The sequence below is a fragment of the Pimephales promelas genome, chromosome 18, assembly GCF_988280905.1.
Source record: "Pimephales promelas chromosome 18, fPimPro1.hap1.1, whole genome shotgun sequence".
NCBI classification, from domain to species: domain Eukaryota; kingdom Metazoa; phylum Chordata; class Actinopteri; order Cypriniformes; family Leuciscidae; genus Pimephales; species Pimephales promelas.
This window is the reverse complement of record NC_142786.1, coordinates 26,397,374-26,424,018: the sequence shown is the minus strand read 5'-3', so window position 1 is coordinate 26,424,018 and position 26,645 is coordinate 26,397,374. Positions and strand designations below refer to the sequence as shown.

Below are 26,645 nucleotides of genomic sequence, written 5' to 3'. Positions count from 1 at the left end.
ACATCCCTGTAAACCATCCCAGTTCTACTCAGCTGGCACAACCTGACAACCATCTCAGAGCTCCATGTGCTCCTCAACTATTAATTATGTTTGCCTTAAGAATGTGATCAATTCAAAGATCTTTAACCTAATAAATGAGCCAAAAAACAAGCACTGGGCCAGACTTCAAGCTATACACTCCCAATTTTTTGCTGTGCCAAGAGTGAAGGATATATCAACAAGACGGAAAATCGATCCTCGTAAAATATATCTGTCCAACTTGGATTATGTGCCATGATATTAATCATCTCAACTGTGCAATCAAGACTTCTGCAAACTGTCCATTTACACGTGATAAGCAGCTCTTGTGAAGGTTGTTCGCTGTGTGTGTTTTTTTTTTCTTTCGCAGGGTCAGGTGATGTTCAGGAACGGGGAACGCATGGGAACCATAAAATTCACCCAGTTTCAAGGTAAGTCCATTAGATGGTCATTTTTCATGGTTAACAAGCCTTTTTATAGGAAATGCTGGATCAAACTCAGGTCGTTCAGCCAATGTGGATCAATCTCCGTCTTAAATGAACATCTCAATCTATGCCAGTGTCGTTCTGTATGTGTGACACATATCTCGGTGTGACGTTGAGTCAGCGCTTGTGCAATACATCACGTAGATGGTCGTGTGCACAGCGGCGGCTTTGGTGCCGTCCTGTAGTTTAATGGGGGTCAGAGAATTCCCCTGCTCTGCCCTCTGATGTGATTAATCCAGTGTGTGTGTGTGTGTGTGTGTGTGTGTGTGTGTTTCCTGAGGGCAGGGGAGATTAACTGTTTTTAATCTCGGTGCAGGGATTTCCCCCTCACACCCCATGGCAGCCGCAGGCCAGCGTTCCCCACCCTCTTCAGTCTTATCTGCTTCGGCACAGAGGCATCCCTCCCATAGTGTGTTACAGTACATCACCTCTTCAGACTGTATTTGTGAGCAGGCCGCAGGATCGGAGGGTTGTTTGGCTGAGGGGTGATTGAACTGTCTGTCAATATGAAGCCGAATGGCAGTCAGGGATAAATAATGAAAAAAAGAAAGAAAGAAAGAAAGGAAAAGCTGTTATCAGCAGCGCCCTGGAGAGCGTCGTCTTCTACACCGAGAACAATCACAACTCGCACTGAATCAAAGCGCACGCTTGCTTTCGGCTTCTTCTTTCTTTGGGTTTCTCACTCTATTACTCTGCTTTCTGTCTCTCTTCACTTACTCATACTCATATTCACTCAGTCACTTTGTTTACTCGCATTGAAGATACATGCGATGAATGATATTCCGCCCCTAAATGCATGAACATGCAATGTAAGAGTGGATGTCTCGTTATCATAGCAGAAGCAAAGCAAAATAAAGCTTGATGAACGAATGACAAGGAAGAACAAAAAATGAGCGTTCGTTACAAAAGTATAAGCAAAAGTTGGTTGTTAGTCGTCAGTAGCACACACTCAAAACCAATTTTACTCAAGTAGGAGCAGAAATACTCAACCTCTGTGTCCTGTTTCAGCTCTCTCCAGCACTGGAAAGCTTTTTAATATATTAACATGGGTCTTAAAGCTCTGGCCTAATCATAACCCTTCTATGTTAGAAGAGATATTTCTTTAACCTTTTCTCTTTTGTAATGTCTCCCAGCCAGTTTTCTTTCTACAGTTTTCTTCAAATCTCACTCTCTCTCTCTCTGTCCCTTATCATGAGTGGACACGCCCCCTAATGCTGATTGGCTACAAGTTTGTTGTGGTGCTCGGTCCAATCTAATTCTCAACAGTGTTTTTCAGAAATCGCTTACTGCACCTTTAACTCACTCACTTACTCATACCCATCATTAACGCACTTTCTCGCTTATTCACTCTTTCACTTTATTCGTTAACTTAGTTTTTTCAGTCAGTCAGTCACACATCATTTACACTAAAATGACTTCTTAATAACTTTTTAATTGGTCCTTTAAATGTTTTCCAAAAAAAAAATATCCCTGAATCCAGATATTTGTTGAGAAGCAACACTGCAAGATTCCATTCACTTGTTTTCAGAGAGAGCACCATTAATAGAAATGCATTTTATCTTACTGTACTCACTTTTGCATTTTATCTTACTGTACTCACTTTTGCAAAAACTTTTGCTGATAATTTACTCACCCCCATGTCATCCAAGATGTCCATGTCTTTCTTTCCTCAGTCGAAAAGAAATTAAGGTTTTTGATGAAAACATTCCAGGATTTTTCTCCTTATAATGGACTTCCATGGGAACCAGACGGTCCAAGGTCCAAACGACAGTTAATAACAGTTTCAGATGCAGCTTCAAATGTCTTTAAACGACACCAGACGATGAATAAGGGTCTTATCATGCGAAACGATCGGTTATTTCAAAGCTTATTCCAAAAATGTAACTTTTCTAAGGACAAATGCTAGCCTTTCTCCATTCTGTGAGGCGCGTTTGCAACGTCACGTAATACGTAATTACGTTCAAAAGGTCACGGGCGACGTAGCCAGAAGTACAGAGACAGAGTGTTTACAAGTTGAACGCATAGGTTGAACGTGAAAATTAACTCAAACGCCGTTTACAAAAAAGGAATTAAAAGGTAAAACAACGATGTCGGACGATTTTGATTCTGTACTTCCGGCTACGTCGCCCGTGACCTTTTGAACGTAATTACGTATTACGTGACGTTGCAAACGCGCCTCACAATATATTACAAGGCTAGCATTTGTCCTTAGAAAAGTTTAATTTTTGGAATAAGCTTTGAAATAACCGATCGTTTCGCATGATAAGACCCTTATTCATCGTCTGGTGTCGTTTAAAGACATTTGAAGCTGCATCTGAAACTGTTATTAACTGTCGTTTGGACCTCGGTTGGACTGGTTCCCATTGAAGTCCATTATAAGGAGAAAAATCCTGGAATGTTTTCATCAAAAACCTTAATTTCTTTTCGACTGAGGAAAGAAAGACATGGACATCTTGGATGACATGGGGGTGAGTAATTTATCAGCAAAAGTTTTTTCAAAAGTGAACTAATCCTTTAAAGTATAGAGACTAGAGAGAGTCCTAGTCTGTCAGCTCCTATATCACACCTACATCAAACCACCCAGATGGGACACTCAGAGCCATTTCTTAACCTTGTTATGTGACAATCACCTCCTAACAAGATTGTGTTCGGGCCAAACTATTTCTATCTCGTCGCCTTTTTGAAAGACTTTTCTGACCAATATTTAAGTCTTTATAAGTCATTACAGTTGACAATTAATAAGGGAAAGCTATCCATCAGTTTACATGCTTGTGGTTTTTTGTAGTGTCCCATTGATCTCATGCTCAGATAAGTACCTGAATGATGACGTTTACTAGGAGCTTTGACATCACTCCTGTCAATTATTCCCCTGACACAGCAAGACCACCTTGGGTACAAAACTTAATCAAATGTCAGATCGAAGGAGGTCCATTAGTAGTAGTACTAGTTAATCTTGTCGGCTACCATGTTTAAATTGCGTTATTCACATGAAAGCTTGGCCTATTTTAACCCACAGCAGTTATATGTGGAAATCTGAGACCATCAGTTGAACTGTATTGAGCAGAAAATGGGTTGGCGTCTCAGTTCAGTACAGGAAATGTTTAATGTTAGCAGTTAGGAAACTATATACTTTCAGGAGCTAAATAATACAGTAAATATTTTATTTACTATGTTCTCTTTTTTTCTCTAGAAGGAATGTGTTTTTTCCTGTAAGTGTGAAAGTCAATACACAAGTAGTGTTAAAGCGAACATCAGGGAGAAATATTGAGTTTTAAGATGGCTTTTGGAATAGACTTTGCCTTATATTTGCCTTCTGGGAGTAAGTCTTGTTCGTCTGGGGATTTATTGACACTAAGCTTTATTTTATTTGCATCTTTGTATACAAAACCTCAAGTTACACCTAACCAACCATCTGTTTTCATCTTTAATACATAGTTCAGTGAGCTATTTTTCAAGTTTTTTTTTTTTTTTTAGCAATAACAAAGACAAAATAAAATAAAAAAGCATAATGGTGATGAAGAAATGGGAAAAAAAAATAACTAAAAACAGCATCATGATTTCTGAAGGATCATGTAACACGGAAGACTGGAATATTGGCTGCTGAAAAATCAATAAAAATTCCATCAAATTCATCTGTTTTTTTACTGTATCAATTAAATGTGTCCTTGGAAAGAATAAGAGCCTTTCAAAAACGTTAAATAATCTTACTAACACCAAACTTTTGAGCTTTCGTGTATATATAATTTGAAATAAATACTATAGTAAACTTTCCGAGTAAAATGGGCTAAAATTAATAATATAGCAAGGCTAAATATTGACTTAATAATTTAAAGGTTCAGTAAGCGAGTTTTAAAAAAAAAAACAACCCTGTTGAAAAGTTTAACAACTCTTACCAGAATCATTTACTGCACCTTTAAAGGACATTTTTAAAGGACACACACAAAAAGTGTGTAAAAATTAACAATGCATCCTTGTTAGAAAAGCTAGGTTATTCATCATAAGATGAACGTTTCAATTCATTGTTTTTCCAGACATTCTAATCTGGTGCCTTTTAATTGATGTGCAAATGCGTGAGGTTGCAATTTACATACATTTTTAGGTCAACATCGCCCTGAGTATTTTGGGCAGTATGTTGGGCATATTCTGCAGTGGAGCGCACAGAAACCAAATGTACTGTCTATTGTCATGTTTCTCTCTGGGGGCACAGGCTTTGAACACACTGCTCTTATCTCAGTCGTCCTCTTGTTCTTGTTTTTCACAGAGGGTCAAGAGGTGAAGGTGGGCGAGTACAACGCCATTGCAGATGTACTGGACCTTATCAACAACACCATCAGGTTCCAAGGTAGGAATAGCCCCGTTTGTGTGTGTTTGCGGGTCAGCGTTTGAGTGAGAGAGAGACAGAAGGTTCACACGCCTGCGATAGTTGTGTGCCCACTGTTCTGTGTGTGGTCATCTGAATAATTCAAGAGTTATTTTTCTGTTTGCCCACATTGACATTCTTTTTTTTTTTTTTCCTTATTCCCTGGAAAAAAAAAATTTTTTTTTTTTTTTTTTCAAATTGCCTCTGAGGAACACAGTGGTGGCCAGGAAGTAAAATGCTTAATTGTCTTACTTTAATGGAACTCGTTAAGAGGGAATCTGAAGGAATCATTTGGCATGCTTAACTCTTTCCCCGCCATTGTTGAGATATTCCATCATTCATGAAAGAACACTTCCCAGCCAATCGACAAGTTTTTCCAGCAAACCGTGTTTTTACTGTTATAGGTAGGGCCGCTGTTAGAGATCTTCTGAAAAAGTACAGCATCTCCGGATCTAAAAACAAGCAAAGAAAAAGATCTGTATAAGCCAGAAGGAGCAGATAGAAGTTGTTAATGCACATGTAAGCTATGTGATCACCAAACATATAAATCAAAACTGCCCAACGTTACTGGGAAAAGTGCCAAAACCGAAAGAGGTACAGGACTACTGTACAAGCTTTGTTGTGTCGATGGACTCAGTCTATGTTTTGATAATCATTCTGAATCCGATCTGGACAAAGTCTTTGACAAAAACATGATTTTCTTAGCTTTTTGTTCAAATGTTGTTGTTTTTTTTTTAAGAAACTTACCCATATGCAGAGTTTTAATATAAAAAAAGATGAATGAAGCTGAATAAAATGTTTTAGTCTGTGTTCTTTCTTTTGATATATTCATTGTTTACATATTCATACAACAAGTTATTCTGGGGGCCATGACATATTTGTGTATAATAAGATCAAAAAAGCTAGCGCTGGCTGGAAACGTAAAAATAATACTTTGGCAGGATAATACTCTTTTTCATTTAGAAAACAATCTCAGTTGGGGTGAGTGTTTGGGCATTTTGTCTCTCTTAACTCTTTAGTTAAGAGAGAAAAAAAATGCCCAAACACTCACCCCAACTGAGATTGTTTTCTAAATGAAAAGAGTAAACCATTTGCTTTTGAGCTAATAGCAGTAAAGCCTCACAGTTGTACTTGAAATCACCAAGGTTGTCAAGTCACACACACAAATAACTCTTGACTCATTTTGGTGACTCATTTGGTTTAAGAGCTCTACTGTCTTCCAAATTCTCATTATGATGTACTGTAAGATCTACCGGTAATCGCATCTCACATCACGTTCACCGTTTTTAAACCCATCCACAAATATTATTATGTAACATTGTGCAGAAATAGAGCTAATACTGTATGTCACATGAGTGGCATTTTAAAATCTTAGTCATTTAAGTTACACGGAAATGTTGAAAGCTTTCTCTAAGATGACGGTCTTTGCGATGACTCCAAGATATTTTGACTGTGAACCATCATGACTCTCGTAGGTGTTGAACCGCCGAAGGATCGGACGTTTGTGCGTCTGCAGCGCCGACAAATAAACGTCCCCCTCTACAGCATCCTGTCTACCATCACTATCCTGGGCATGCTCATGGCAGGAGCCTTCCTCTTCTTTAACATCAAAAACCGCAACCACAGGTCAGGGCTGAGCGAGACTACGACAGGAAGAAAAGACAAAAGTCTGAGATCACATTGGAAATCTGGGAAATAAAAAATGAACAATGCCGAAAAAATATATATATATGATAGAGAACAAGAAGTTTGAAAAAAAAAAAAACAGCCTTGAATTTAGCTTTGCAGTACATTTTCGAGAGAATTTTTTAGATATTTTTGTAAGATATTCTTGATTCCCAGAAGATGCACTTTCATTCAGTCTTTTGATAATATAAATTGCAATGGGATATTTTGCATAATAAAGGCATTTTGACTAGTGGCTTTGGGATTTTGGATCCCACCGTATATGATGCAGTCATGGATGTAGATGCTCATTTAATTGCAGTTGTTAATAATAAATGAAATGTGAATATTTAATGTATCGGCTGTGTGCTTCCCTCTATCTGCAGGCTGATCAAAATGTCGAGTCCCTATATGAATAACCTGATCATTCTGGGTGGCCTGCTATCTTACGCCTCCATTTTCCTCTTTGGTCTGGATGGATCTTTTGTGTCAGACAAGGAGTTTGAGACCCTCTGTACTGTGAGTAATGACTGATTTCTGTGAATCACATATGAATATGTCTAGACTATGGGTCAGTTGTCTTTTTTTGTTTTCTGAGGGTACATTTATGTGCTGTAATGGATAAATTGTCACAATGATAAGCAGACAATTTGGAATTTGAAATTGGAATTTTAGTTTGAATGATATTACATTTAATAATAATAATAATAATATAGGATGGGGATCTCCTCAACCATCACCAGTGTTCAGCATCCACCTGGATGATGCGACGGCAGCCATATTGCGCCAGAACGCTCACTGCACACCAGCTTACTGGTGGAGAGGAGACAGTGATGAAGCCAATTGGTATATATATATATATATATATATATATGGGGATGATTAGGAGCCCATGATGGACAAAGGCCACTGGGCAAATTTGGCCAGGATGCAGGGGTTCTCTTTCGAAAGACATCCTGGGATTTTTTTGTGACCACAGCAAGTCAGGACCTCAGTTTTAACGTCTCATCCGAAGGATGATGCTCTTTTGACCGTATAGTGTGCCCATTACTATAGACCATTTCACAAGATGTAAACAACACTGGTCCAGAAGCACTTCCTGTTTCAGTTTTTTAACACTACATAAAAGCTGGGATAAAATACAACCGACAGAACATTTAAAACTGAATCAAAAAGTTAAACAAACATCTTTAAGATATTTTTTTTACATGTGAAATAAAGAAAACAGTTACAATGTGAAACAGGAAGTGCTTCTGGACCAGTGTTGTTTACATCTTGTGAAATGGTCTATACTGGAGCGTTAGAACCCACACAGACCACAGGATGAGCGCCCCCTGCTGGCATCACTAACATCTCTTCCTGCAGCAACCTGGTTTTCTCAGAAGGTCTCCCATCCAGGTACTAACCAGGCTCAGCCCTGCTTAGCTTTAGTGGGCAACCAGTCTTGGGCTACATTTACATTTATTCATTTAGCTGACGCTTTTATCCAAAGCGACTTACAATTGCTATATGTCAGAGGTTGCACGCCTATGGAGCAACTAAGGGTTAAGTGTCTTGCTCAGGGACACATTGGTGTCCCACTGCGCCATCACCACCCCCATATTGTTAATTATTCTAATTTGGAATTTCTTTGGCATTTTAAACCAACATGCCAAACAAGTGCTAGAGAAAAGAAGCATCTATGCAACTGGATATCTGACTCAAAACCTTTTTGAGATGTCTGTAGCTTCCCCTGTGCCAACCTCCACGGGGACATCTGTCCCTGGTCTACTCTATATTTGAATCTGAACGCTTTTCACCTCTGCTCAGGCTGTATCACCAAACTGAGTAAGCATGATTGGATGTGTCTCGTCACGCCTCCACTGTCTGTTTGCATGTGACCATAATCCACCTTTTAATTATGAGGCTTTTGGCTACTGCAGTAACTCCAGTCACAGGGGAAATAACTCACAAATGTGTTGAGCAGGACACATGCTACCTGCCTGAGACGGGCTCTGTTCTCTACGGCCTGTTGAAGGATGGGGTGAATTTGGGCAATTAATATTCATTTTTCTTGGACTGGAAGACAAATGCGTTGGACTTAACAATAAGGACATTTCCGCTAATATATTTTGAACATCAGCAACATATTTTTATGTGTCAGAGAGAAATTAATTATTATATTTACAATCAATTAATCACTTGTATTTTAATTAATGTTTTCGGTCGCTCTTAAGAATGGGGGAGAATTATTACTCACTATTAACTATGACTTTTGCCTCAATTCCTCATTACTCATTATTGCGTAGGATTAAGGAATGTAGAATATGGCCATGCGAAAAAAGGCATTAATATGTTCTCAATAAGTATAAACAGCCAAAATTCTATTAAGCAACTAGTTAATAGTGAGAATTGCACCCTAAACTAAAAGGTTACCAAGTTTCCTTTACCAATAAATACAGTTACAACAATCTAATTTAGGTTTATAAAAAATAAAATGTGACCATTTTTACAGCTGCAACTATTAACATGACAACTATAAATTCATAATCACATGTTGAGTTAATTTAATTCTGTTGGATCGCTATATTTTTATGGTTTTGCAGTTTCTGCTGCTTTTTATTTTATAGACTGGTGTTACAATCTAATCTTGGTTTTTAGGGTAGCATTCCAGTGCCGAAATTATAATAACTATTGATTTGTAACAACCATGTTTTACTTTCACATTTAACGTTTTTAGGTCCGTACATGGATCCTCATTGTGGGGTACACAACAGCGTTTGGCGCCATGTTTGCAAAGACCTGGAGAGTGCACGCCATCTTCAAGAATGTAAAGATGAAGAAGAAGGTGAGAAATAGACTTTCAAAGCATTTCAGTTACAACATAGCACTCACAAAACAACATTACAGGTCAAGGTCACAAGTATACTGTTTCAAATGATCATTATCAAAAATTTCATTAATAATATACTGGAAATAGATACAGTAGCGTTCAAAAGGTTGGGGTCAGTAAATTTAGTTTTTTTGAAAATGTTCTCGTGCTCACCAAGGAATACAAAACAGTAATATTGTGAAATATTATTAAAGTTTTAAATAACTGTTTTCTAAATAATATATTTTAAAATTGAATTTATTCCTGTGATGGCAAAGCTGGATTTTCAGCATCATTACTGCAGTCTTCAGTGTCACATGATCCTTCAGAAATCATTCTAATATGCTGATTTTGCTGCTTAAGAAACATTTCTTATTATTATACAATTGTGCTGCTTAATAGACCATGATACATTTTTACAGGATTCTGTGATGAATACAAAGTTCAAAAGAAACAGCATTTATTTGAAATATAAACTTTTGTAACATTATAAATGTCTTTACTGTTACTTTCTATCAATGTAATGTGTATTGCAGATCAAAACTATTCATTTCTTTTAAAAAAATCTTTCTGACCCCAAACTTTAGGTCATATGACAGGATTAATTGGGTTCCAGTGTGGCAGAACACATTGGAAATGGTATAATTTGTCATCTAGCTTATAATGATCACATTTCACTGCAGTTTTATGGTAAGACATTTATATTTGATTTTTTTAAGAATTATGATACAAATTTAAAAAAAAAAAAAACTTGGAAACTTTATACATGGATGTTGTAATGGAGATGTTGATAATAGAGGGAGAAAAATGGATTTTTGTAAAAGGAGAGACAGGTTCCATGCTTAAAGCATCATGGGAAAGCAATGGTGCCACTGGGCTGCCAGCTGTCTCATTTTTCAACTGCCAAAAAGCTAAAATATAGGATTGCTTTCTTCAATGAAGGTCAGTTTGCTGTCTCCATGCTCAGTTTCCTGGCATATCGAGAATCAGCCGGCACTGCCACTGCTAACCAATGAATCTCTGATCTCTTCTAAAGAACAATGTCTTCCTGCTCCGCTAGACAAGGGTTTCACAAGTCTGCGTGTGAATTTTCTCTGCAAGAAAAAGCGTCACACTGTAGGGAATAGTGCAGTGGGTTTCTTTTGAACTGTAGCTATACGCACAAGCGCATCCATGCAGGTCTTTAACACGACAGATTTGAGCATGCACACTGACCTCCTTTCATACGCTCTTTCTCTCCCTGCTCTTGTTTTTCAATGCAGCGTAAGAATGTGGCGAGTGAGGCAGCTGATACTGTATGACAGTGGTGTAAAGGATGGCTAGCCACAGCTCCAGCACCCTGCTGGCCATCTTTATTTATAGAGCTCACAGCCTGCTTCCACTGCTGCAGAATCAGTCAGAATCAGTGGGATGATTTCAAGCAGAATATATACAGAAAGAGAGAGAAGACAGAGGGTGATAAACAATGCTGCAGGTAGACTAGGTAGCTGAGAGAACTCATAACTTCAAAGGAATCTTCTTATGTTAGTATTATTTATAGGGATGCCCCGAGCCGGTCTCAGGGATTGGTATGAGGGCCGATTAAGTATTTTTTTTATTTTATTTAACTGATTGATATTGGCTATCCAAGTGGGTTTGGCAGCCACCATTAAAATTAAACAAAGAAGCGGAAATGCGCATGTGTGACACGCGAGACATGTCACACGTCACACATGAGGGAGAGCGGGGCACAACGTGACACTTTTTGACTTTGTTCATTTGTGTAAATCTACTTAGGGTTTAGAGAATTGTTTTCCCCCACATTAATTTAACACATGTCTAGTACAATTCTGTGGGTTTTTGTTTTATTAATACAGTAAGAAATGCACTTTTGCTATGGTTAAATAAATGTTCAGTGATATCTGACAAAGATTTAGGAATTTTGGCACAATTTTTTCTCTATATTGTGTTGAAATGGCTACTAGTAAATACACCAAGTTTCGTTATGTGTAAATCTACTTAGGGTTTAGAGAATGTTTTTCCCCCACATTAATTTAACACATGTCTAGTACAATTCTGTGGGTTTTTTTTTATTAATACAGTAAGAAATGCACTTTTGCTATGGTTAAATAAATGTTCAGTGATATCTGACAAAGATTTAGGAATTTTGGCACATTTTTTTCTCTATATTGTGTTGAAATGGCTACTAGTAAATACACCAAGTTTCGTTATGTGTAAATCTACTTAGGGTTTAGAGAATGTTTTTCCCCCACATTAATTTAACACATGTCTAGTACAATTCTGTGGGGTTTTTTTATTAATACAGTAAGAAATGCACTTTTGCTATGGTTAAATAAATGTTCAGTGATATCTGACAAAGATTTAGGAATTTTGGCACAATTTTTTCTCTATATTGTGTTGAAATGGCTACTAGTAAATACACCAAGTTTTGTCATGCTAGCATGTGTGTAAGTATTTAAAACAAGTGTGTTACAACTAGCCCCACGTTGTGTTGTGCCTCCTACGTTCGAGCTTCCCTGTTTATCATCTTCGATGCACACTTTTGTAACAAAGTAATTTATTTATTTATGTAACCCTTTCACATGAAAGTCAAAATCTATATCTATTTAAATGAGCTGTATGTAAGAAATCGATTTCAAATATTCATAAAATGACCCTTATATGTCACTAGAAATTAAAAATCATGTTCATTTCAAATACTTATATCACTGACAACAGTAGTCCAGCCAGGATATTGTCATTTAAAAAGTAAAGTTGCAGCCCTCAACTGATGTTGATGTTGTCATGTTGTGTTTTGGTCTGATGCTCCACCCTCCACCGAGTGTTGCCAGCTCTGCTCTAGTTACCACAGCTGCAGATACAAACGTGTCGGATAAAAAAGAAATGTTGGATCCTATCTGGCAGCCTCAAGTCAGGGCGAGAGGGAGGGGATACAGTAATTTGAAACTGATTGCAGTACCAGTTTTGGCCACAATCTTACATACGGCTCCTTTAATTTATTTTTTTATTTTTATTTTAATCATGGAACAACAAAAATCCTGTTATCCCTGATAATGGACCTCCAATCAAAGGTTTAGAATTCAAGCTTGATACATTGCATGTCAGTTTTTTCCCCCCTGGATCTTCTCTTCGGTTACACTTTCACACTCAATTACCAGTTCTTAACTAGACGCACTGCATATAAATAAATTGAGAGACAGGTAATGCCCAGGCTCAGGGCTTTAATTCCCTCTGGCACTTCAGTGTGCAGGAAGCTGGCAGTGAGCGGACTCCCGCTCCACACAGTGATGGACTGCTGGGTTTTGGCACTCTGAAGCGATGGCTGCTGTCAGGACTGTGTTTTGTGAGTGTGCATGTGGGTGTGCCATCTCTTTATCAAGCTGAGAAGCAGTCTCACAGTATGTGACTCCACGGACAGCCCATCGCAAATCAGGCACCGTTCGATGCGGGTCCGGTGGTCCGAGGGGGCTGTTACAGTCTCTCCCTCAGGGTGCAGCGAGGGTTAAGTCAATCACCTCTGTAGACCGTGAAGAAACAAAGGGAGATGAAGCAGATACACACACAGACATGCTTTAACAGCGCACAGTGATGTTTACTTTTTTGTATACCTGTTTTTAGTTGATTGCAGGTATATTTATCTTCTCTAAGACTTAAAATCTGTGGTCAAATTTTAATGTCATTATTTACTCATCCTCATGTCATTCCAAACCTAGATGATTTTTATTCTGTGATGCACCAAAAAAAGATTCTCAGTGTTTTTATGTCCATACAGTGAAAGTGAAAGGAATCCAGTGTTGTTTTGGACCCCACTGACATTACATAGACAAATATGGTTCTGAAATCCTTCCTCGTTGATTTTTTCATGCAATTATATTGGAAATGTAAGCAACGACAACAAACATTTTATAATGAAACTATTAAAAAATCCAGAGGGCTGTTATTGAGTTGGTGAGATGAATTGAGAATGAATCATTCAGATCAATTTATTAAGTGAAAAGATTCGGTTAAATAATTGTTCTTAGAGCTTAGTATCATTGCTATATTGTTATAGTTTTTGTTCATATATGAATTATATTTTATTTGCATAATGTTCTTTTTTGACAAAATGTAATAGTTATAGGATTTTTTTAGTTTTTTTATGACTACAGTATATTGTATGCATTTTTATTCATTAGTTTTAGTGTATTTATTTTTAGTTTTTAAGTGTGTTAAATTAAACTAAACGGAAATGAGCAATGTTTGGCAACTTGCTGAAATAAAATAAGTTTTTTTATATTTTATTTTAGTTATTTATTTCAAATAATTCATTTTTTAAATTATTGTTTTTGGTTTAGTTTTAGTTAACAACAATAACTCTGCTTCAGGAGACTTATATATGGACTTCAGGAGAGTTATATGGAACACTTTATGCTACATTTATGGTGCTTTTACATCATTTTATGAAGCATGAAAGACTTGATGGTGAGTTCACCTACATTTTTAGCTGAACGACTCCTGTAAGCCTTCAATTTCTTTGGTCTATCAGTCTTATTATTCCTAGTTTTTTTGGTTGTTTATTTTATTTTATCTGAACATACAGTTCAAATTATTTTGGGGATGCAGAATAAGTTAAAATATTCATTATTTTATGGCATAAACCTACGTACACATCCACATACTGCATAATGCATCATTCAGACTGCATTATAGAACATACAGCGTCACAAATAGATGGCATCAGAGATGTGTGCATCTGTAAATTCAATCAGACACAAGCACATGATGGCCTGCATAACTTAGACTGAGCACAAACACAGTCTGACACTAATGCACCACATGCCCTTGTAGACCTGCAGCAATATTCTTGTACAAACCTTGAGCAATTTAAACTGTAAATACAAAAGCTTAAACTATTGGGTCTTAAAACCAAGTGTTATTGGTTTACAAGCTCATGATTAGCGCCATTAAAGGTGAAGTGTGTCTTTCTTCCGATGTTAAAGCGCTACTTCCCTGTTAAATGTTCACAGATGTCTATAATTAGGCCATATGCATCGGTGTTTGTTTAAATGGATACTTTAACAAATTTCTAACGGCAGATGGGGGTGAAAAGTCGTTTTTTTGGGAAACCTGTTTGAAAACAGTGATTTCTTTTATAGTGCAAATAACTTAAAAGTTAATTTTTAAGTTCAGGTGTTATTTGTAGCCGTAAAAATGTGGAGCGGGGGATTTAGGACCGTTATTCGTATTTGATCCATCGTCACCTTCCGTTTGCTGAGATAAAAGGAGATTTTGTGCAATAAAGTGAAGTTCTAAGGTCATATGGCCAAGCATTGCTTTCAGTGATTGTGCTAATGCATCTTTAAGCATCATGATCCTGTGTTATTTCCCATGTCTGGCCATTTAATGAAACCATCAACCTCTGTTTGATTGAAGATAAAGAGAATCCATTCTGATAGAATTCAGTATGGCGCTCAATGGTCATTGAGTTGCTCACAACCTCCTTGTTTCCCACGACGCAAGGTTTTGGCTATTGGTAAGCCATCAAAAGACATCAGATCAAAACGAGTTAGCATTTTTATTCGGAATCATGGAAGAATTTGTTCGTTTCCGCCATCTGAATTACTCGCAGGCCTCCTCGCGATGACCTTTCTTTTGATTTGAGTTCTGTTCAGGTCAACCAGTGTTAAATAGAAGAAAAGATAAAAAGATCAGACAGGAGCAGCGCTTTCATCCACAAAGGTTCAAAATGCGAGAGAAGATCATGCGTTTGAATTGAGCGAACAGCCCATTGATGGATCCTGCCCATCTCTGCCTCTTTCTCATCCCTTAATCACCTCATCCATTGCTTTTCTTTTTTTTTTCTCTTCCAGATTATCAAGGACCAGAAGCTCTTTATCATCGTGGGTGGGATGTTGCTGATTGATTTGTGCATCCTCATATGCTGGCAGATCGTGGATCCCCTGAAGAGAACTGTGGAAGAGTACAGCTTGGAGGCGAGTCCAATTGGTTATTATTAATGTTGTATGTAACGATTCAGCAGAATCCCTCGACCGGGTAGTAATGGTTAATCAATCCCAACTAAATCATAGTCACTGGGAGATGGGATCACCGGGGAGTACGTAGCGGCCAAGGTTTCATTACCATCTGCGTTATTTTTGGTTCAGGAAGTGAGACGGCCTGCCCCCACATCCATGGCGTTTGGGGACATAGGCCAGCTGGAATGTGGGACATTGGCACATATGCTTGGAAAAGGCATTTTCATGAGCCTGTCCCATGCTGACACATAAGGGGAAGTGTGTGATGGAGCAGGGCTTCAGAATGGGCTGGACATTTTAAACGTCTGCTTGCTTTTGTCATGTGCATTTAGTCATGTGTGTTCATGGACTTGAGTCAGATTCTGTTGCAAATGATTGGACGCGTTTAGCTGAAAGCAAAGCAAAAATAGACAATGTCAGACCTGAAAGGGATAGTTCACCAAAAAATTAAAAATCTCTTATAATTTACTCACCCTCATGTCATATTTTATACACACACACACACACACATCGTATTGGATCCTGTGTAAGTTAATTATCTCAGAATTACGAGATAATTTTTCATGGAAAAAAGTTTTTGCTCTGTTTTTCTGAATTAATGAGTTAATTATCTCACAATTACAAGATAATTTTTCATGGAAAAACGTTTTTGCTCTGTTTTTCTGAATTAATGAGTTAATTATCTCAGAATTACAACACTGTAAAAATATTTTCAAGATTTGTTATCACAACATATTTTCTTTTGTCAAATCAACTTTATAATCATTTATTTAGTTGAGATAACTTATTATTTTGAGTTTCTGATGATCATTGTATTAACTCACTTTTTCCAGTTCAATCAACTTAAAATTTTAAAGCAACCCAGGTTAATTACTTTTTTTAAGTTAAACCAACAATATTTTTTACAGTGTAGTAATCACAACATTTTTTCCTTCGTCAACTCAACTTAAATCATTTATTTAGTTCAGATAACATATAATTTTGAGTTTCTGATGGTTAAATTAATCTACTTCATTGTATTAACTCACTTTTTCCAGTTCAATGAACTTAAAATTTTAAGGCAACCAGGTTACTTACTTTTTTAAGTTAAACCATCAATATTTTTTTACAGTGAAGATAAAATTTCATGGGAAAAAAGTTTTTGCTCTGTTTTTCTGAATTAACGAGTTAATTATCTCAGAATTACTAGACAATTTTTCATGGATTTTTTTTGCTCTGTATTAATTATTTCATAATTCTGAGATAATTAACTTGTTAATTCAGAACAACAGAGTAGATTTTGTTTCCTCAAGTGAATGCAATATGCTTCCGTATGAATCCACATGAATTGAGCGGTTTAAGTCTTTTAAAGTGATTCAGCCACTTTATATAATTAACAGATTTAATTTAGGCTTTTATTAACATCTAAATGATCGACACATATACACAGAGCTCATTATCATGGTAAACAGAAGCTCAAGCATGTGATGTACAATAACCAATGAGGTTTGTTCTAACGTGCGGCGCTCACATCAGTTTTCGTGTTTACCCTACGTGAGGCGCTCTATGTGTGTTTATATGTGAATAAAAGCCTAAATTAAATTTGTTCATCATATAAAGAGATCACTTCGACTTGGATTCAGCCACGCGATTCATATGGATTCTTTTTACAATGTCTTTATGACCTTTTTGGTTCTTCTAAGTTTTGGGTTTCCTGGACTTTCATTTGAGGGGAAATAAATCTTAAATTGTCTTTCAATGGTTTACCAAAGTCTTAGGGGTTTGGAACGACATAAGGATAAGTAAGTAATGACAAGATTTAAATTTTTTGGGTGAACTATCCCTTTAAATGTATGTTTTTAATGATGCAGTTCCTTTCCATCTGTCTGTCAATTGCTGTGCTGTATGATCCCTGTACTTAGTGTGTTAAAGAGTGAAAGGCCTGGTGACTAACAGACGATGTGGCTGAGTGGACTTTGCCGTCACACCGATGGAATCATGGCCGCTGTCTCCCTTGAGAACTCTCGGCAGGGAGATTAGCGCAGATTGATTGGTGCTAGGAAAAGGCCCATTAACTTTCCCATCACTCTAGGGTGTTTAGACGAGCTTTTCCTTCCTCCTTTCCCCCGTCCTCTACTGTATATGTAGTTATTTCTGCGTTTCTCAAAGGTCAAAGAATTGGAATGGACAAGCAAGCCAAACCAAGAGTTTAAAAGTCATTCATTTTCAATGAAAGTTGGCCATCTGATGCCAATGTTTGATAGTGGCTGCTGGGGATGCAACAAAGTTGAGCAGACAGTGAAGCTTGAATGATTTGTCGCCTGATGTTGTTGAGTTTACTAGGCATGACTATTGAGTGCCGAAGTTATGACGTCACTTTGTAGGCAAACGCGGAAGTGAGTTAGCATTTTAGCACTTCTGGTTCCCTTGACCTCGCCCTAAAGTCTATGGGTTTTTGCTACAATTGTCTATGGTTAACAAAGCCTCAATATATTTTCACGTTTTGATCTGACATGAAACACACCAGTTATAACCTGCTTGTGTTTTTTTTAATTGTTATTGTGTCTGCTTGTGTTTTTTAAAACTTTATATAGGCTTCAAAATGTATACATTTTGGATTAACTTTTAAAGATGATCTTGTTTGACAAAACAGGTAATGTTCACAACCCTTTGTTGAACACAGATCTTATTTTTTGCGAATTTCCAAGTCTATGGGGAAACTGCATAGCTTTTCGATCGAGGCAATCCATGCACCGCTAACTTCCGAGTTGTCCTACACAGTGACGTCATAACTTCGGCACTCTATTAGTAACCAAGAGTACAGCAATTTAGCAACCTCTAAGTTGAATCTCTGTCAGTGTGAATGGAACTTTAGGGCTGATGTTATTTTGAAGAATCGCTGCATCATGTTTGGGTCAGGAATAAGCTATTGTTGACTGCTGTAGGACACTGAGTGTGTCTTTATTTAAAATGAATGTCTGTGAGGCTGGAGACAATTACAGTGGACAGTCTGTCAGGGACATGAAACGGAGGAATGTAAACAGATCCGAGTGCAGCGGACAGCATTGATGTGAGCTGCGAACTTCTGTGTTTAGAGCTTCACTCACGGCTCTGCTGAAAACCAGCTCGGTGTATGCTTCCTCTGATCCAGATTAGTACTCAAACTTTGCAGACATTTGTAAAAAGTACAAAACTGGGCCATATGTGCTGCATTATGGCAAAGAAAAACATACAGAGGATTTTTAAAGTTTTATACTTGTTCTTTACTAAAATATATGAGGGTGGATGACATGACATGCAGTACTTCTTCCAGAGCTATCTTTTTCTAATTCATGTCAATTTGTATAGTAATTTCTATGACTTTAGATGAACTGAAAGACTACATGTAGTATTTGAACTTATATTGTAATAATTTTGTAGTGAAATTACAACTTTTGTTCTGTAGTGATGCAATAAATTGATCAAAAGCAGCGGTAAAGACATTTATAAAGTTACATACGATTTAGTTGTTTTTGAAATGCTGTTCTTTTGCACTCTTTATTCTTCAGAGGATCTGGAAAAAAAAAAGTATCACGGTTTCCACAAGCATATTTAGCAGCAAAACTGTTTTCACTGAACACTAAAAAACCCACATTTGAATTTCATATCAAATTTCCATCTGTTTGGATTACACATTTTAATATATAAACAAGCTAATAAACTTAATGTGATGCATATAGTCGTAAATGAAACGACTGAGATTTGCATCTATTTGATTTTGTTTAAAGAATCATTTTTATGCATTTATTCAAATGCTTAAGATCAGCATAAATCTGTTCATTGTGAAAACCATTAAAATTTTTCTGTTAAAATAAAAAAGGATTAAATTGGTGCTAGCTCTAGACCAAGCAGTATGGCATTGAAACAAATTGGATTTATTAATGATAAATATATAAACCTTGTTATTGTGTATATTTAAAACACATTCAGTTTATTAGTTGCCTACTGTTACTGTTACCATTACCTCATACACATTTCATTTGTGTAAACTTGCAAGACTTATTACTATATGCTAAAACTATTTAATCGAAATTGATGGAATTTATATGCAATTTAATACATAAATCCTAAATGTAGGCCTAAATATTTTTTTGCGTGAAGACTGGAATCATTACAGCTTTGCCATCGCAATCAATGCAAATTGTAATGACAATTTGTAACAGTTCACATTGCTGTTTTTACTGAATTTTTGAGCACTTCATTCAAAAACATACAAAAAATCTATAGATCTATGAAACATTAAAATATCTGTAAAACTGAACATTTTGTTCAGTTTTTACCGAGAGAGAGAGAGAGAGTAATGTAGATCCTGAGTGTTTCTCTGGTCTGATGAAGGACAAACTGTGGAGGAGCTGATTAGCATTCAGCAGGTTTCTTCTGCAACACTCACCGTTCTCGCTCCTGTTCTTGTGTCGACGCTGCAGCAAGCGCAGTCTGCCTGCGCACACTATTGCAGTGTGGCATTGCCATGGCAACAGCCAAGGCTTCTGACACCCATAAACCAGTGCTGTCATTGCTGATCCCCAAGACAAAAATACACGGAAAGGCTTTGGACAGGCGCTGTAATGACGGATACCTGCAAATGCGCGCACATGATGACAAGTATGTAGAATTTGTGTAAGATGCATCTTAAACTAACAAAAGGCAAACATTTTGAGTACATTGAGATGCTCCAGATCTCATAATCCAATGAAGCGTGGATAGTTCACTTTGAAATTATAAATTTTTTGTTTTTATGTTTTAGCTTATCTCAAGGGCATCCAAGATGTAGGTGTCTTTGTTTCCACAGTATTTTCAATTTTGATATTTTTAGGTCAAACCGTTTTTTTCTGTCAGTCATATAATGGAGACCTATGGGGTCCACCTAAAAAAGCATGCACAGAGAAGTCCAGATTAAACATGATTTAATGACTCGTAAATGTAAGTACACAATGATGGCCTAAGACACGAAACGAGCGTTTTTTTGTGAGAAAACGAATAGTACTTGTATTGTTTTTACCTCTTGTAACCACAGCCACATGTAAGTGATCTGAGGGTGTGGGCGTTTTGTGGCTGTGGTTTTAGGTGGACCCCATAGGTCTCCATTAAATGACTGACAGACAAGAACGGTTTGACCTAAAAATATCAAAATTGAAAAATACTGCAGAAACAAAGACAACTACATCTTGGATGCCCTTGAGGTAAGCTAAAACATATCAATGATTAATTTCAAAGTGAACTATCCCTTTAATTCACTTAATAGTTGTGCCACTTTTGCATACAATATATAACCCACGTCTTATTCAGTTATCACCAATACACTTTAACCAGTCACAAAATGTGCTGAAATAGTGCTGCACTGTCAGTTTGGAAATTAAGCCACTGTCATGGTTTTTTTCAGCACAAACATACCTGCTTTCTATGTAAATTAGGCTCATTATAGCATCTTGTTTCAGTCATCTCCATGTACCTGGCGTAATTAAAGGTGAGCTGTTCCTGCCTTTAGAAAGCAGACGGTAAACCGAATACTATTTTAATAGAGACATTTCAGTACGTTTTCTATCAATCACGGCAGCAGTAATTCATCAAATCATGATGATGGATGAAATGATGGAGAAGAGCATTATACCAGACGTGTTTACGGATTTCTGAGCACAGGAACACGCTCGTATAATATAAGGGACTCTCTCATGTATTTTCCTAAGTGAAAGCGAGCCGTCTGTCAAAGTGTTCGAATGGCAGTTTTTCCTCACTCTCGGTGTCAGACTGAGGACAGGCAGACAGCCGTGAGTCACAGGGTCTTTTCATGTGCAAATGCTTATTTTAGGGCCAACCTTTAATACATGGAATAATTGGTCTTAAACTTGTGCGCTTTGATTGTGGATTGATTTAGATGCAGGTCTGGAAAGTGATGGGGTCTGATGTGACTGTACAGCTGGAATGATTCATTTTGTTGGCAGGGGACCAATCTAATAATAAATAGCCATGTATATTCTAGCATTTTCAGGACATTTGATTGATTTCCATTCATTTTATAGTGAATGAATGTCCTTCTATCAACTAAATTAGTTATTCTTAGTGATGGTTTTGCTTGTATAAACCACATAATACATGAGACATGGAATTACTTAAGGACCAAAATTGTATAAAAGTAAACAAAAGTAGTTGTAAAACCACCTATTAAATGTATAATATATTTATACATTTAATAGATGGAGGTGTATTTTAATTTATTTAAATGTAATGTAATTTTTTTATCATTTTAAATTTATTTCCATTAATTGCATGCATCCAGCAGTATGCCAAATTATTAACTTGGTTTTAAACATGACTTCAATTAAAATGGAATTAAAATTTACACATTTGCAAATGCATACATTTCGTGATTGTGGTATCATCACCTGTTTGATAAGCAGTAGCATGTTTGTTGGCTGGTCCCCAAAATCTGGTGATTTGAGATTTCATTATCTACAATGTAGACAAAAGAAATCAAAAGAAAAGAAAATCAACGAATAAACCAATGGAGCTTGTACATGCATAGACAGGACTGCCAGACATTTATTTCGGTTTTTCTCCACTCTTTTATACCAGGTTATCACCAGTGTTGTGCAAGTTACTTCCAAACTGTAATACATTAGGTATTACTTGTTACTGTTATTTAAAAGTAATTCATTACCTTACAATATTACTGTCCCAGAATTGTAATGCGTTACATTACTCATGTATTACTTTTTAGTTACTTTCACCAAAATAACTAAGTAGAACTTAACTTTTGGACTGTAACGATATGCAATATGAAACCGAAATCGCGATTCGCCACACGACTCAGATCAACGAACCTACAGAATCGCGACACACCTCTTCCAACTCCAGCGTTATTCTCCTTACCGTCCAGATCCAATGCTACCTTATCTTTAAATTAGGCTATTAGTATTATTTGAAGTTAACATTATAAAATACGTAGACCTACACCACAAAACTAGTTGAGGATAAATTATTTAAAATTGGGGAAGTCCAGCATTATGGACATGATGACATTTGCAGTCAAAACTTTAAATAAAAATTCTCAGAAAATACATGTATTGAAACGTATATAGGCTACTTCCTTAAAGGACTCCAGACATTAGACAAATATCAGTCTATGTTTTATTTTTAGTATTAGGGAAAAGACACACATTCATGCGTGACAAAAAAATAGGAGGCAAAATCGATTTTTTGTAATTCTGTTAATTACACTGCGCAAATCGGATGAGGAAGGGTTGGCTCTCCAGTCTCCATAGAACCTAAAATATTCATTTTATTTTAGTTTTCGTGTTCGCATTTATGAGGAAAAAACAATGTTACAGACGCGACCGCTCTGAACTGGCACTAAAAGACTGCTTTAAAACTTTCACATAGTCTGTTGCCTTTAAGAAGTAAAAGCAGACAATACACTGTAATACAACTGTAATACAAGCCTCACTGAACATGTAACGAGTAAAATATTACTGAAAATTGATTAGTAATGCCTTACACTACTGCGTTACAGCAAAAAGTAATATGTTACTGTAATGTATTACTTTTGTAATGCGTTACTCCCAACACTGGTTATCACATATGCATATTTAAAGTCAATCAACAATGTGGGTGGGCCACTGTATGTTAATAGACCCTTAAACAATATCTGTGTATTCACATTTGTCTAAGAATGCCTTAGTAGAGCTATTAATAGGGATAAAAGCCATCTGTCCATTTGTGTCCTATAGCTTTTTGTTTTGTATATCATGTTCATGCAGTACATTTGTGTGTGTGCGTGTTTGTGGGTGTGTGTGCATGTGGTACAATCTGAAAGGCATTGTTGGACTCCTTATGTTAAACGGCTGTGGTTTGTGTAGGAATCAATGGCTCAACAAAACAAACTGGGTCATTTAGGACTGGAAAGCCACCCACCTCTCTCCTCCATTGATCAAGTGTGAGGAACTGGAGGGAAAACCTTGCTTTCAGGAGCAGCGGGATCATGTGGACATGGTTATTGTCTGCCGCACACATCAGTCATTTTGACAGGAGTTTGTTGAGGCTCTGTTTATGTTGCCAACGATGTATACAGTATTTGTATAGACGAGAGATGATTGATGGTGGTTTATTAAGTGTATATTTAACATAATCCTGAATGAGTTTACCTATTGGTTGCATACTTTTCAGGCCTTACCACTAAGCTTCCAGTTCACTCCTCATGATCCAAGAAAGTGTCTCTCGCTCCATCTCACTTAAATCCTCCTGTCTTCCCATTGTCTCTTGCATTCATGTGGTTTGGATAAGTAGACTCTGTCGACTTACTGTTGCTGTGCGACTGCTGATTGAGCATAAGGGGGATGCAATTTACCAATTAGAGGCCTTTTAAAAGACAATGTCAAGGGTTGCTGTTCTTAGAAAGAAGTGCTGTCCATCAGGGCCATGATGTACAGATTGTTAAGGGTCTGAGTCCCCTGCAGCTGAATATGATATTGTTTATTCAGCTATTTCAAGAGATTTGGAGTTCTCTGACATGCTGATGGGGTAAATTCAGGTCAGTTCGGTCACTTTTGATGTCTAAATGGCAAAACGGAGCCCACTTTTCCTCAATTCGCCATAGATGTTGAGTATAATTTCATGGATAACTGCATACTGTACTCTATCTTTCAAAAGTTTGGGGTCAGTAAAATTTTTTTATGAACTGAGATTTTTTATTTTTACTGAAACGTTCTTAGAGGCTATTCGTCGTTCATGCTTTTTGCAAAAGTGTAAAACATTATCATTCGCGGTGTCATGCTTTAAACAAATGAATAGTGTTGTAATGTCTCACTGAAGCTTTTATTCAGGATTAGAGCGAATGGCTACGATCAAAACAATAAGAAAAGCAGTTCTCCTTATACTCTCTTCCATATCCGATAATGTAAATCAGTAACCCAATAAATGCAGAAGCAAAGGAAATAACAGCAAATCGCAACTATCACAATATTCAGTTTGATTGTAGCGCTACAGTATAAATAGTCAGTACATATCGAACGTTCTGTAACAAAGCAATAGTTCACATGGTAAAAAACGCCATTACACACACATTACTGTCGTATCCAGTGTAGCACTGCATCATCTTTTATTTTTGTCGCTGAAAAACCTGCACCAAATGGTGTCTCGTTTAAAGGGATACTCCACTTTTTTTGGAAATAGGCTCATTTTACAACTCCCTCAGAGTTAACTATTAAGGGAAGAAAATAATATTTGTTTGTGTGATTTATCTGTAGGTATTATGGTTTTACTACAAATACCAATGTAAAACAATGATCATTATCCAATAACTACGGTAAATACTTCCTGGTAAGAGCTGCGCACACACACACACACACACACACACACACACAGTGTGATGAAAATGCTTACAACACCTGTAGTGGAGGCACATGGAGGACACAGAGGTATTGCAGCTATGCGTTTCTATCTCCATTTTTTCTTTCTATTACATGCCCTCACATTCGCTCTCACTCTCAAACACACAGACTAATGGATTTTCTTCTTTGTGAGGAGCTGTAGAGTTGAGTGTAATGGATATGTCTGGGGCCATGATTGAGAGTGTCTGTTCAGGACCAGAAGAGAGCAAGAGAAATAAAGAGAGAGAAAGAGAGAGAGAGAGAGAGAGAGAGAGAAAGAGGGGAGGAGTTCTCTATATTCCTCAAAAATGCAGATTTTTTCAGCATTCAATCATTTTGTTATTTTTTTGACATTATTATTCTAGTAAGACAATAAATGATGGGGTTTTGGATTTTGTCACATTATTACGTCATAGTGCCACGAAAGACTGCCTCCATGGAAGATCAATGCCTACTTCTACATCATTGCCTCTTTAGCCACCAATTTGCACACATCATGTAGTAGTAAATACGAGACGGACACAAACAGGATTATTCGAGCAACAAATCGATAGAGACGCCTCTAGTGTTAAGTTGTGGGAAAACACTGTCTTTGCATTGCCATACTTGTGATCCTAACATTAAGAAAGCGTGGATGAGTGTCAGATTGTGACACTGATCACCAGTTGGCTTCATTTTACTGTGGGTTTATTCTTAAAGGGATACTCATTTTTTTGGAAATAGTCTCATTTTACAACTCCCCCAGAGTTACCGTTTTCGAATCCATTCAGCCGATTTTCTACCATAGTATATATTTCTTCCTACTATGGAAGTCAATGAGACCAGAAACTGTCTGGTTACTGATATTCTCCTAAATATCAGAAAATCGCCTTAATGGATTCGAAAATGATAAAACCCAACTGTTTAAGTGTGAATCTATAGAATTTTCAAATTTCATAATTCTGGGTTGCCAAATACATCCTATTCCCCCACCAATTAGTGTACATAAAAATACTAATCTAGTAATAGTTGAATACATTAAAAAATAAATATTTTTTTGTAGTAATTTTGGAAAAAGCTACACTTCACATGAACAATAATTCCTTAATTATAATAATTTCGAATACTTGTTTGATAAGGATACTGTTTCACAGACTTTAAGTGAACAAAACAGTTTCATCTGAAGTCAGACATGACTGAAAGATTTGCCGTTCTGTGAGTCAGATGATAATTTAAAAACAATTCTGATGGATTACTATTCAATCTGTTCATTCAGTGAAGGATTCTAACGAATAACTTTCTTTTCGATGGTAATTCAGTAACTTTTGATAGATTATGCCAGTTTATTCAGAGAAGGATTCGTCAGACCGATTCAACTTTTAGTGATTCATTAGAAGAACTGACACATCTATTCATGAATATTGATTCTCGGCATGTTTATTGTGCAGCATATTATATATCATTATATCAGCATATTCAGGCTGCAAGATCACAACTTTTGGGAAAATACTATTTAATTTTCTGAGGTGCAGAATGATGAGGTGATGAAATTGTACTTTTGGGCCTGTTTATTACAAATCATTGTCACTGGTGGGTCTTTTCACACTACTATTTAGAAAGTGTTAAAGTCCCCCTGTGGTGAAAATCAAGTTTTTAATGTTGTTTATATGTATATGTGATGTTTTTATATACTTTACCATGTGCAAATTCATAAGTCAACGCAATTGCTTAGTATTTTCTCCCTAAAACTGAAGTAATCCAAAGACAAATGCAGTCTCCAAAATGCAGCTTGAAATTGCTGGTGTTTCTGACATCACAAACTACCTTGCAACCAATCACGTCAAATTGTGATCATCAATGAGTGGATTTCTGAGCTGGTGCGAGTGAGTGGAG

At 36.8% G+C, this 26,645-nt stretch overlaps 1 protein-coding gene across 3 annotated transcripts in view; it reads left to right on the top strand.

Annotated features, from left to right (window-relative positions):
* Positions 1 to 26,645, top strand: part of gabbr2 (gamma-aminobutyric acid type B receptor subunit 2) — a 201,499-nt gene that overhangs the window by 138,003 nt on the left and 36,851 nt on the right. For all 3 annotated transcript variants that reach the window (XM_039680846.2, XM_089123268.1, XM_089123270.1), the window contains exons 8-13: positions 389 to 449; positions 4,765 to 4,845; positions 6,339 to 6,489; positions 6,915 to 7,047; positions 9,248 to 9,355; positions 15,229 to 15,351. In XM_039680846.2, coding sequence (XP_039536780.1) covers positions 389 to 449; positions 4,765 to 4,845; positions 6,339 to 6,489; positions 6,915 to 7,047; positions 9,248 to 9,355; positions 15,229 to 15,351 — 657 coding nt within the window. The remainder of the gene's footprint in view (positions 1 to 388; positions 450 to 4,764; positions 4,846 to 6,338; positions 6,490 to 6,914; positions 7,048 to 9,247; positions 9,356 to 15,228; positions 15,352 to 26,645) is intronic.